At 40.4% G+C, this 13,219-nt stretch overlaps 1 protein-coding gene across 1 annotated transcript; it reads left to right on the top strand.

Moving 5' to 3' along the window:
* The first annotated feature begins 6,914 nt into the window (after positions 1 to 6,914).
* On the top strand, positions 6,915 to 12,660 carry LOC105935095 (G-protein coupled receptor 20). Its single transcript, XM_012875336.3, has 4 exons — positions 6,915 to 7,019; positions 7,574 to 7,830; positions 8,903 to 9,035; positions 11,893 to 12,660. Exons 1-4 carry the CDS (start codon positions 7,017 to 7,019, stop codon positions 12,493 to 12,495), a joined length of 996 nt encoding a protein of 331 aa, XP_012730790.3. The 5' UTR covers positions 6,915 to 7,016; the 3' UTR covers positions 12,496 to 12,660.
* The last annotated feature ends 559 nt before the right edge of the window (positions 12,661 to 13,219 follow it).

Raw genomic sequence — 13,219 nt, 5'->3', positions numbered from 1 at the left:
ACATTACAGTTGTTTTGTCTTTTGGTTTTTAGGACAACATAATTCAAATACCTGCTGTGTCCGTTTTCCTTGTTTGAGAACAATTGACGACAACATCTTATAAAAAAGTACTGTCAGCGCTATAAACACTGCTTGGGGGGGAAAAAAACAATTTGGGTCATTGGATCAACACAGCAAGTGGGTTTGGTGTTCTTTAGAGAAGGTTGGCAATATTTGGGCTGAAATGAATGAACAACCATGCAACCACAAACTCACAGCTAAGGGCAGTACTCAGTGATCTAAAGCAATTCTCTATGATCTGCTTACAAGGCTTATATTATTATGAGACACCAATAAATACTGTCTGTCAGCAAGAGGTCACTTAGAATTACTTTGGTTTCATCAGAGTTAAATAAAATATAAACAGAATAAAAGTTCCGGCGTTCAGGCATGAACACCACTGCTGGAGCTCTTTTATTCACCACACTGTCACTGATGTAATTTTTCTCTCTCTGTTTTTGCTGTTGTTGACTTTGGATCTCGGGAGAACAAGCTAGATAATTTTCCTTCCTCACTTTATCAGCTCTGATTTCAGGTACTGTTAATCCCACAGCATCCTTGAGTGAAAGATCCCCCACTTATTCTTCCACCTGCCTTAATATCTATATAAACTTTGTGAGAAACCCTCGTACTTCAGTCCTTTTCACCCCAATGTTTCCAAAATTCACTAAATTTATTAGAAAGAGTGGCTGAGCTCATAATGACAGTGAGCTAAAACAAAGAGCACTGGTTTAAGGACAAATGTGGATAGAAAGTCCTGGCGAGGGGGATATAAACTGAGGTAAGTGGGTCGGGAGGAGGAGGAGGATTGGCGTATTGGACCGGAGAAAGGAGGAGGTCGCAGATGGATGAAACCCTACAACCCAGACATTCATGTCTCTAAACTCTCCCCGCTGCCTCAAAGAAAATAACAAAAACTCAAAGATATGGGGAAGAGTAGAAAGAAGTGGGAGGAACCCGATGCTTGAAGACTTTTGCCACCCTGTCGCTGCACTAAAGGTATGTTTGAGGTATGATATTTATTGATCACTATGTGATGTTTCCTTTTTTCAAGACTTATAGTTTTTTTTATGCATGCAAAAGATTCCAAGAGAAGTAAACGCTTTAAGTTTTTTTTTTTTTTTTTTTTCATAAATAGATCCAACAATTTTGAAGTATTGGGTCAAATAACTGTTTCTTGGTTTTAATTTCATTGTAATTTTATCTAAAAATATTACTCAAAGCAGTTTATTAGAAAATGTTAATTGTAACATCATCAGATGCAAAAATGTCTAATTTTGTTGTTCGCCTCTAAATTTTCGACTTAACTAAGATGTCGCCTCGGTCGTAGGTGTGCATGAATTTGTATAGGCAGAATTCAGAGGAGTGAGGGCATTTCTAGTACCTTGCAAAAGTATGACGCTGAAACATTTTCTCATTTTGTCATAGCGCAATGTAACTTTCATCGTATTATGTTGGGATTTTTTGTATTAGACCAACACAAAGTAGTGCATAATTGCACTTTTTCCCAAACAGAAATCTAAACAGTCTGGCATGCATTTGTATTTAGCCCCTCCTGATCAATACTGCAAAGCAACTTTAAATGCAATTACAGCTACAAGTCTTTTGGGGTACCACATTTCCCAATCCAGACAGTTTTGCCCATTATTCGTTGCCAAACAGCTTGAGCTCATCTGCTCCTGTGAACAGCCATTTTTGAGTTTTGCCAACCGTTCTCAGTTGAATTAAGGTCTAGAACTTGACTGTCCTTCTAACATTTGAATATGCTTTGATCTAATCTTCATGGCAGCTCTGGGCTGCGCTTGGTTAGGGGTTGTGTTGTCCACGCAACATTTAGCATGTGGGCCAAAAAGACAAATTTTAGCCTCCTCTAACCAAGTTGTCATCTTTTACCCCATGATTGATGTTTCTCTAATGAACCCTGGTCTTCAGGACCCACTGTCCTGCATGTTTTAGGTGTTTCCACCTTCTCCACACACCTGACCTGACAAAATGGGTGATTAACAGGCCTCTGCAGCCCTTGATGGCTCAATCATTTGATTCAGGTTTGGTGGAGCAGAAACACAACTAAAACATGCTGGACTGTGGGTTCTGAGGACCTGGGTTGAAGACCCCTGAGCTGCATGGCTTTTGGCAATGTGGGCTTCTTATGTCTGTCTTTAGCAATGACTTTCTTCTTGTAATTCTTCTGTAAAGAGATTTGTGAAGTGCACAACAATTCTCAACCCCTTAGCTTTGTTTGTTTTTTTGCTGTTGTACTCTATTCCAAGATGAAGGATAAAGCAGAACTCTGTGAGCTGCTCAAAGCTTGGGATTTGTTTTACAACCCAACCCTCCATTAAACTTCTCCACTCCAACTCTCTCCTTGATCTGCCTGCTGGGTTCCTGCGGCTCTGCTGAAGAGCGGGGGTCAAACTGCGCTGACTCCTGATGAGTTTTTGGGTGAACGCACCTCTTTTCAGTGATTGACCACGAGGTGAGGACAAACCAGAAGGTTTTCTCCGACAAAGTCCAGAAAAGACTGAAGAGCGACGACAATAATATTAAAGACCACTATGACTAGAGTGGGTCAAACCGCAATATTTTACTATCAAATTTTAACACCATGCCTGAAACAGCCGTAGGGAGCAGCTGTGCGGTTTGGCATTTGTGGCCACAATACAGAGACGGGGAGGGGGGACCCTGGAAGCTGCCTCGGTTGAGAGGCCCGATGGAGAAGCATGATTCGTCACTCTAGAGAACACGTCTTCACTGCTCTGGAGTCCAGTGGTGGCTCTTCACACCACTGCATCTGACGCTTTGTGTTGCACTTGGTGATGTGTAGCTGGGATGCAGCTGCTCAACCATGTAAACCCATTCCATGAAGCTCTCTGCACGCCGTTCTTGATGTAATCTGAAGGCCACATGAGGTTTGGAGGCGTGTAGTGATTGACTCTGCAGCCATAACCCTAACCCAGCTCCCTCAGTTTACTTGGCCTATACCTCCTTGTGTCCGAGTTGCTGTCGTTCCCAAACTCTTCCATTTGCTTATGATACAGATGACTGTGGGATATTTATGAGCGAGGAAACTTCACGACTGGATTTGTTGCCCAGGTGGCATCGTATCACATTTCCACATTGGAATCCTCTGAGCTCCTCAGAGCGACCCCTTCTTTCACGAATGATTGTAAAAAACAGCCTGCAAGCCTAGCGGTTTGATTTTATACACCTGTGGCCTTGGAAGTGGTTGGAACACCTGATTCCAGTCATTTGGAATGGTGAGCGATTACTTTTGGCAATATAGTGCATGTAAATGAATACGTGCTTTCATGCTGATATACTATGTTTTTAAACTCTTACCAAAGAGAAATGTTTCATTTCAAATTGCTAAATGTACAAATGAATATTTTATAATTTAAGTAAGAAACAACTTTGTACATTTAAATTGACCTCACTCTCTCTCACGTACAATCCTGAGCCTTCTCTACACACCAACAATAATTTCTTCATATTTTTGCACGCTGTGCATGCACACACTGTTTTTTCTAACGGCCTGGAAAAGTATTCTTTAAAATTTCCAGAGTCTTACACTAGCCTGCTTGCAATAAGGCTGTAGTTTAAGACTCTTGGAAAATAATTGTTTTGTACAGTTTCTTATATGTGCTGGTATTCTAACTCCAGGGTTCTTAATTTGGCGGCATGGTTCAGCCTTAGTTTGTGAAATACAGTGATAACATAAATCAATAAGCAACACCCTGAGGCGGTTCTCTCTTCCAGGCCTTTCTAGGCCAGTAGAATCCGAGCAGGATGGGGCTAAGTAGGGCGTGCGAAAATGGACGGGTCAGTGGAAATGCGCCTTAATATTCTCCGACAAACCTCTGAGGCCTCCACAGAACAACCGCATTTATACTGAAGCTCAATTACACACAGGTGGACTCTGTTTACTAATCAGGAAACTTCCCAAAAAAACTGATTGGTTGCATTGAACTGTCTGCTTTGTGGAAGCATCACACGAGAAAACCATAATGCATCGAAGGTTGTAAAATGAAAATAAGTGAAAACGTCTGAGGGATAAATGGATTTTCAAGTCAAGACCCTGTAAACCAAGCAGAATAAGTTTGAAAAGAGTTGTGGATGAAGACGTTGTACCTGATGGACTTGCACAGGTTCATGGTTGCCGTAGTTTAAGGTTGTGGTGGACTCAAATGCAGCGCGGACCTTTAGAGGACTAAGTGTTGAGAACCAATGACAACAAAGGGAAACTTACAGGTCTGGCACAAGGTGAACAGAACAGGGGACCAACGTAAGCATAGCAGAAGAAAAAACAGCAGTGAATAATGAAAATGAGGACGATTAGATAAACAGGAGGTTTGATTGGTGAAGAGAAAATCATGTGAGTTAGGGGGTATCCAGAAGAGCCGAGCGAGCTCGCTGAGCAGAAAACCGATGGAAGGTGACAATAATAAGACAATAAGAAACTCAACACTAGGAAATTAACAAAAATGGCGACACCTAAAAGGCAATAATAAACTAAATAGTTGTAAAAAAAAAAATGTAAAAAAAAAAAAAAAAATCTTTGTAATCCAAACACCCATTTCTACAACTTCTTCTGTTAAATAGCATTTATCTTGAGTAGCATAACCTATGTAATCCTTAAAAAACTGATAGCCTTTACCTGAAAATTTAATGGCCTACGATGTCAAAGTCATTTTTATGATTTATTTAAAGAACCACAATTTTGAAGAACGGAAGAAAAAAAATACTGTTTAACACAGAATAAAAACATTTCCTTGTTGATGCCAACACATGTAGTTTGTAGCTTTAAGATTTTAAAGAATGAATTAAAAAAAAAGACTAGAACAAATAAAGCTCTTTAAAATCATATTACTGTCAATCTGTAATGAAAGGTTTCTGCACATGTGGATTGAAAATACTTGCAGAAACCTGCCCTTTTTTTATCAACATTAATATTTCAAAACAACTTAGTTTAGTTATTTTGGTCCACAGTTATTTAGAAGCACTGTGAAGGGCCCTAAAAACCACAAGCGACTCTGGAGCCACAAACTGCAGATCCCTGATCTGCAGGATGACCAAATAATATGTAAGGGCTTTGTGAAAATATATTTAAAAAAATATATATAAATGGTAGTTCTAGCCTGAAGATAAACCAGTGAGTAAAACCTACTGCATTCTGTTTTTTTTTTGTTTTTTTTTGTATCCTGAAACTGATCCATGTTACTTATAAGTACTTTAGAGCTTTCATGTATTTAAAACCAGATGTGACCCATTCATCATATTTCAATTCAATTCAATTCAATTCAATTCAAAAATACTTTATTAATCCCAAAGGAAAATTAAATTTCTGCAAATCAGGGAAACAATCATTTGTTGTTTTTTTTTTAGCCTCTGAGGATCTGCAGTGCGTTAAATACCAGCTCATTTTAGTCCAGAACGTTTTGTTTAAAGTAACGTTTCAGGTCACATGTTTCACAAGTGTCGCATCCTTTCGGCGAGCACAAGAAGATGGATTTCTATCATCTCGCCAGGGTGAGAGGGCGGTGTTTATAAAACAAGAGGTTCTCCCGTCTGTTCTAGATTAAACTCTGGGAAGCCATTGTTGTGTCTCTGTGCTTTACTGCAATAAACCAGCTGAAGAAGTCCTCCTTCATTTAAAAACAGCATGCAATTGTTTCCAACATGGAGCTAGTTTTGCATATGTGCCACATAGGTGATTGCCCAGGGCAGCATTAGAAGGGGCGGCCAAGCGGCGTGAAAAAAAAACAAAAAGGAAAAATAGAGTGAAGTTGGGCGTTTGCTTCCCTATGTAATGAGAAGGCGTCCCCTGGTTACTAAAATAGAGATCAGGGTGTATCTGCTGAAAATCAAAAAGCGCCCACATAAGGGGAGAAAGAGCAATCTGTTTTGTGACATGGTATTTTCCTATTAGTCATCAAGTCATTAATTGTTTTGGTTTAATTGGAGAACAAGATCATCAGTATTTGATTAGATTTGACTGGACCAACAAAGATCAGAACATTAGTAAAAAATAAATAAATTGTAATGTAAAGTTTCAAGAAATTCAATAGATTTACATAAGGGCATTTTAATAATTATCTCCATAATTGACCTGAAATTAACTGATATGGGATGGTTAAAAACAACAAAAGGAAATTATAACTGATAGGCCACCAGATCTCCAAGGGTTAAATTTATCCAAAGGACTACAACTTTATTTATAAGGCTAATAAATGACAACATCGTATTCCTACACAATGTATTGAAACAAATACCTTGACTGTATTTAACAAGAGCTTAAGCTGCCCAGAGTATAACAACCCCATTACAAAAGTATCATGAAAGTACTGTTGCTTGCTATTTTTGTGCATTATATCAGCAGTTATAGTACTCAAATAAAAATAAAACAAAAAGTTCTCTAAGAGTAACGCACTGTTCTACATGGTTTTATTGTAAAATGCGTTTTATAGCATTTTTGATCCTCATTTTGTTTTGATGGCGATGAAAATCATTTTATCTTTAAACTCCAGCGTTAATTAATCTGTTTTGTTCGTGTTGTCGTCACATTCTGGTGGAGGAAGAGGTCTGCATCTGTTGAAGACTCTCGGATAAATTTGTTCACATGTTGTTATATTTTGCAGGATAAATGAGGACTTCTGTCTGGGAAAAAAAGATGTGTTTTATGTCTACCTTTTCCATTTGAAAAAACACACTTTGTCACATAAAATCTAATCTAATCTAATAAAAACTTCTAAATTTTTCAACTTCCTTCCTGTCAGTGGTTCATATTTTTCGAATCGATGGAGCTCCTTCTCCCCAACATCAGCTCCTCCAGCGGCCCCGGGGTCCCTCTGCACCCCCTCACCGCATCCCAAACTAACTGCAGCACCTGGGATCCACAGTGGGGGTCGCTATACCTGCACAAGTTGGCACACCTGGATCTGCAGCTGTACCAGGACTTCTACTCCGTCTGGGTCTTTCTGATGGTAAGATGAAAAATCAGAGCATAAAAGTTCGACTTTTCATATTTCGTCCATTACTTTTTCGGTGTTTTAGAAACATTTACGCCTGTTTGCTGTTTTAGAAACATTCAGATGTAACACACTAAAGCAGTGGCGGTTCTAGACCAAATTTACCAGGAGGGGCATTGTGGGGCCATTTTTTTTCCATAGGGGCGCAGAACAAAAAAATGAAACAATAAAACAGGGCAATATCTAATTGATTAATAATATTAAGTGAGCCACTTTTGGCTCTGGTGAAACCTGTGATCCCAGCTCAATACGGCTAAAGCTAAACGTGAAACACCTTAGTTTTTAAGTCCTTGTTTGAGTGAAACTGTAAAGGTAAAAAAAATTATTGGTTGGTCAAAGTGACCAATCAGTTATGATTTCTTCACCAGTGCATATAATCGTAAGAAGTGTATTTAATGTTATGTCAGGGGCCAGGACCATTTCTACAGGTGCACTGGCCCCGGTTGGCCCCTGTCTAGAAGCGCCCCTGCACTGAAGCCCGACCGCATCTCTCCCTCCTATTGCTGCAGGTTTGTAACTCTCTGATGCTGGTGCTTGGTGTCGTCCTCAACATTCTGGCTCTCTGGGTTTTCTGCGGGACCTCCACTCGTTCCTCGGCCTCGGTGGTTTACACCATGAACCTGGCGGTCGCTGACCTGCTGGTGGCGCTGTCGCTGCCCGCCCGCATAGCCCTGTACCACAGCGGTGGCAGCTGTGTGGCCTGCGCCTACGTCCACACCTTCAGCTACTTCGTCAACATGTACTGCAGCATCCTGTTTCTCACCAGGTGCGGAGACTTTCCTCAACTCGCAAGCAAAGTAGTTTCACAGCTGAGCCAACAAATACAACAATTTGAAAAGGTTTATGAACATGTGGAATTAAATTATCCTTTCAATTAATCTTTGGGCCTTTTTATGTAAAAGTAGTGGGGTGGTTACTTAGTGGTTAGGGAGTAGGGCGAGGCTGCAAGGTTCTGGGTTTGAATCCCACAGACTGCCACTGGGTACTGCACACAGTGGCAGCCCACCGCTCCCCAAGGGGTGAGTTAAACGCAGAGGACGCTGCAATGAAAATAAAGATTATTAGAATAAAGATAATTATGATTATTTAACTATGTTTAACCCAAACCTTTGCACATCTGTGAATTTCTTTGGATCTTCAATGGAAGTGTGTACTGCAGCACCAAAAAACATAAAAAATGACATTAAAACAAATTTACCTCAAGTTGTCTCGATGAATATTCAGCATAATAATAGTAATAATAATACATTTTATTTTTTAATGCACTTTACATTTAAGAAAAATCTCAAAGTGCTACAGGTAATACCATCATAGAAAGGTAAAAGCAAAAAGTAAATTTGCATGTAGATAGACATCTTTTATAACTTTCTTTCTTCATCTCTATGGTGCAAAAATGCAGTAAACGCTCAGTTGTGTGCTTTTAAATTTAAATGGGTTATAAAGGTTCAGCAGTGTTGGCAGTGCAAAATAATGATACGAAAATCAAGGAGTGTTTTTTTTAAAAGAAATACCATTGGTTGAATTGCTTGGCCAGCCTTGATGGTTACCTCTACCTTGAATATTATAACTGCAATGTCATTATGAAGCATATAAATATTGGTATTGAGATTTGGGCCAAGTGTTTCCAGCAATTAAAAGCCACAAAGAAGTCAAGGAAACGGATCAGGCTCCCCTGGGGAGTGAGTAGATTATGAGTGAAACTAATTTAAGTGAATTGATTTTTATATACTTATACTTAAAATGTCATCAGTGAGAGCAAAGTGGAACTGAAGTCAAATTCCTTGTTTGCCAATCAAAGGTTTCTGACTCTGATTCTGGTATGATGTCGATCTTCCCAGTATCTGCGTAGACCGCTACCTTGCGGTCGTCCACGCCGCCAGCACTCTGCATCGATGGAGGACAACGGGAGCAGCCAAGTGCATCAGCGCTGTCGTGTGGTTCATTGCAGTTGTGGTCACCTACTCTTTTCAGGTGAAGAGTCACAATTCACAATCAAACAGAGACGCCAAACAGCATCATCAGTCATAATTCTCCAAATAAGTAAAATCTGGCAAAACAAGTATTTAGGTTAAACAGATAGGGTGCAGCGGTGGCGCAGGGGCAGTAAAACACTTCCCACAGATGGAGGCCAGTCCTCAATGCTGGTGTTCCCCTTCTCTTTTCAATCATTTCCTCTCTGGTAATTGTCAAATAAAGTCCACTAGAGCCACAAAATTAAAAATTAAAAAGTCCTTATAGATATTATGATGCAGATCAAGATCTAATCTATATTTCTATTTGGCAGCTGATGACCTCTTGTGAACAAGATAATCTGGTTTGAATATCATGTGTACATCCTTTTTCTATGTTTATATAATTACAAAAACTAAAGTTATAGAGTTTCCGCTTAAACAGACTGATTTTAACCATTTAAATGAGAGAGTAATCTAAACTGTACAAGTAATTGTTCTACCTCTGATTGATTTCAATGTTTTTACAACTTTGCTCAATTCAGTTCAATTCAATTTCATTTATATAGTGCCAATTCACAACATATGTCATCTCGAGGCACTTTGCAAAGTTAGATTCAATTCAATCAAATCGTATGGATTGGTCTTAAAGTTTCCTTTCTAAGGAAACCCAGCGGATTGCATTGAATCTTGACAAGCAGCATTCACTCCTCCTGAAAGAGCGTAGAGCCACAGAGGACAGCCGTCTGCATTGTCGATGGCTTTGCAGCAATCCCTCATCCTGAGCATGCATGAGGTGACAGTGGAGAGGAAAACTCCCCTTTAACAGGAAGGAAAAACCTCCAGAACCAGGCTCTGTATGAATGGTCATCTGCCTCGACCGACTGGGGGTTAGAAAAGACAGAGCAAGGACACAAAAGCAGAGAAGCACATATTGATCCAGGAATCCTTTCTATATTATGTGGTAACAGCGGGTGATCTGTCTTCCCTGGATGATGTCACAGCTAAAAGAACGCCAGACCAGGTGTACCTACTATGAAGAAAAAAGAGAGAGAGCAAAAAGTTAAAAGCTGAAATAACAACCGACAATGCAAATTAGAGAACAGTAGGAGAACTCAGCAGAGTGAGAAAAATAGACCCTGATATCCTGAGGTAGACAGGGTGTCTGCCTCACGGACCAAAACTGGGAGTTGGTTCCACAGGAGAGGAGCCTGATAACTAAAGGATCTGCCTCCCATTCTACTTTTAGAGACTCTAGGAACCACCAGCAGACCTGCAGTCTGAGAACGAAGTGCTCTGTTAGGAACATACGGGGTAATCAGAGCTCTGATATATGATGGAGTTTGATTATTAAGGGCTTTATACGTTAGAAGGAGAATTTTAAATTCTATTCTTGATTTAACAGGAAGCCAATGAAGGGAAGCTAAAATTGGAGAAATATGATCCTTCTTGATGATTTTCATCAGAACTCTTGCTGCAGCATTTTGGATCAGCTGAAGACTTTGAACTGCATTTTGTGGACTTCCAGATAGTAAAGAATCACAATAGTCCAGCCTTGAAGTAACAAATGCATGGACTAGTTTTTCAGCATCACTCCTAGACAGAATGTTTCTAATTTTGGCAATAATCCCAAGGTGAAAAAAAGAAACTCTGGAAACCTGTTCCTGATTTAATTATTCTTTGTAATTTTGCCAGGGAAAATCTATGACTTTTATATATCCAGTTGACACTTCAGTATTCTTTACCATCACATAAACATAGATTTAAACTGCCCAACACAAAGAATTGTTTAATTTTATTTCTCAAAATGGGCACAATGTCAAAAGGCAATGATGTAATTTCAAAATAAAAGTGTTTTGTTTAGAATGGCTCTCTGAAAAACTGGATGTGTGTACTGTAGTGACAAGAAAAAGCAAACAAACATGCATTTCAGTATTTTTTAATAGTGAATGAAAATAATGGCATACAAGCTTAATAACAAACAAAAGACAAGCAATTAAAGCTCTGAAAGTGTCAAACAACTCAAACTTTTGGGTGAACATCCCATACTTTATTTTCCCTGCTGCCTCCAGGTGTGCAGCTCCTTTCAGTTTAATCATAAAGCAGTTTTTACTAACCATACTGGGGGAAAAAAGCAGCAAAATAATTCACTTGCAAGAAGCACCCGGCTCCAAAAAAAATGAGAAAAAGCCCAACTTTAAGTAGCAGCCTACATTTTCTCAGCTAGGAGATAGAAATATCTCTTGCGACGCTTAATGGTATTCCATAATTCCTCTAAAACAATTGCGACTGAACTCTTTCTGCAATGTATTCTTAACTTTTTCAGCTGATTAGAGTTTTGAGGCTCTTTTATCCTACTGTCAGAAACATAAAGCGTCATTTGCTAAATCACGCTAAACCGGTTCTATAGTTGTTGTTTTTTGTCTTTTTTTATTATTTTTTTCCTGCATGACACTTATATGGATCTTTTCGACAACAAACACTCCAGGTGGATCTGTTGACGAAACAACAAATCCATATGTGGGAGACCACCCCATGCCCACTTGTTAAGTACGATGGAGGATCTGGGATGCAGTTTCTCTCCAAAAGGCCCAGAGAACCACTCTAGAGCGCAGGGTATCGTGAACTCTAGCAGGATAAGGATCCAAACACAAATCAGTCGTCATCCATGGCCATCTCAGTTCCTAGATCTAAATCCTATTCAAGCAGCGTAGGCTGACATTTTGCTTCATAATCCACCGCTATGGCAAACCTCAAATATCACACTGGATAATGATTTCGGATTCATCCAAAAGAATTACCACTTTTGAGACAAAACACTAAAAGATGTAAGGCCGACATAACAACATGGCTGCATCCGTCTCTCTTCTTCTCTGCAGACCACCGCGTTAAATGTCAGCCTCTCCTGTACGCACCTCCCCACCCACTTCTACCTCACGATTCTGGAGTTCCTCCTCCCCATGTTGGCCGTGGTGGGGTTCACCCTCCGCGTCGCCTGCTTCCTCTCCTCCAGCCACGGGCCGATGCCTCAGCACAGCAGAGCCAGGAGGACTCGCGCCGTCAGGCTTCTGGCCGCCGTCCTGATGGTTTTCACCATCTGCTTCACGCCGTTCCACCTCCGTCAGGCGCTCGTCTACATCCAGGTAAGGCTGGCGGGAGGTGGCGACGGGCAGATCGGGGCGGGCCACGTTCTGGCCTATCACATCACAGTGAGCCTGAGCAGCCTCAACAGCTGCCTGGATCCGGTGGTGTACTGCTTCGTGACGGACAGCTTCAGGACGATGTGGAGGACCAGGAGGAGGAGGAGGAGGAGGACGAAGGGAGAGGGAGATGAGGAGGCGAAAATTTCAAGCGGCGGAGAAGGGGTGCAGACTTCGTTCCAGAAATGTCCGGGTACGGCCCTGGCGATAGCTCAGAGCGTGGCTACGCTCACCCTCAGCAGCACCGTGATCTCTGCCGTCACCGTGGAGCAGCCGGCCTAGAAAGGAGGCTCATCACTCTCCCAAGTAAACACCAGCGTCAAGTCCAGTTAGAAGTGACAAGTTCACCGCGTTAAAGCAGAATAAACAGAGCACTCTGACCGCTTTAGTGATTTTAGGTGTTCATAGCGTCGCTGTGTAGATCAAAAATGGCTTTTAAAACCATCTAAAGCAACTTTAAACATCTTTACTGCGCTCTGAACAGGAAAGGTAATATTAGAGTCTGAGACATTTACTGGCAGCGCTGTGCCAATAAACGAGTCGTGAGCAATAATTCGTCTTTTACTGCAGCAGTAAGACCGCGTTGAAGAATCAGAAGGTGAATGCAGAGGAAAAACTTACATAAAAATTCGATTTATAAAATATGGATAAACAACGATGATGCTGAACATTATAACAACACACAAAACTGATTGATGTTTTTGAAAACATATTATGAATACATTTTCCAGTCTTTTTGTTTCTTAGTTTGTTCTCATACTATTTGAATGCTTTCAGAACAGCTTTTCTGGCTCTCAGTAGCTAAAGTTTTAGCGCAACGTGCAATGACTCCACTTTAAACATTCAATACATTCGTAGAGGGTTTAAACCTAATCAGAATTTAACAGTTTCCACCAACTTGTAAGTCCTGTTTGACTAATACGCAACAAACTTTAAATATTGATAATTGTAATAATAATAATAATCTCATATATTTTATTTAATCTACAAGCAAGGCTGATTGCCA

Source organism: Fundulus heteroclitus, chromosome 13, assembly GCF_011125445.2.
Source record: "Fundulus heteroclitus isolate FHET01 chromosome 13, MU-UCD_Fhet_4.1, whole genome shotgun sequence".
NCBI lineage: Eukaryota > Metazoa > Chordata > Actinopteri > Cyprinodontiformes > Fundulidae > Fundulus > Fundulus heteroclitus.
The sequence above is the reverse complement of the archived record's forward strand: the minus strand, read 5'-3'. Positions and strand labels throughout refer to the sequence as shown.

Bases quoted from the DNA above. Each gene is read 5' to 3' on its own strand.
- LOC105935095 (XM_012875336.3), top strand. The intron at 7,831-8,902 runs GTGCGGAGACTT...CGATCTTCCCAG, and splicing joins AGCATCCTGTTTCTCACCAG to TATCTGCGTAGACCGCTACC. The intron at 9,036-11,892 runs GTGAAGAGTCAC...TCTTCTCTGCAG, and splicing joins TGGTCACCTACTCTTTTCAG to ACCACCGCGTTAAATGTCAG.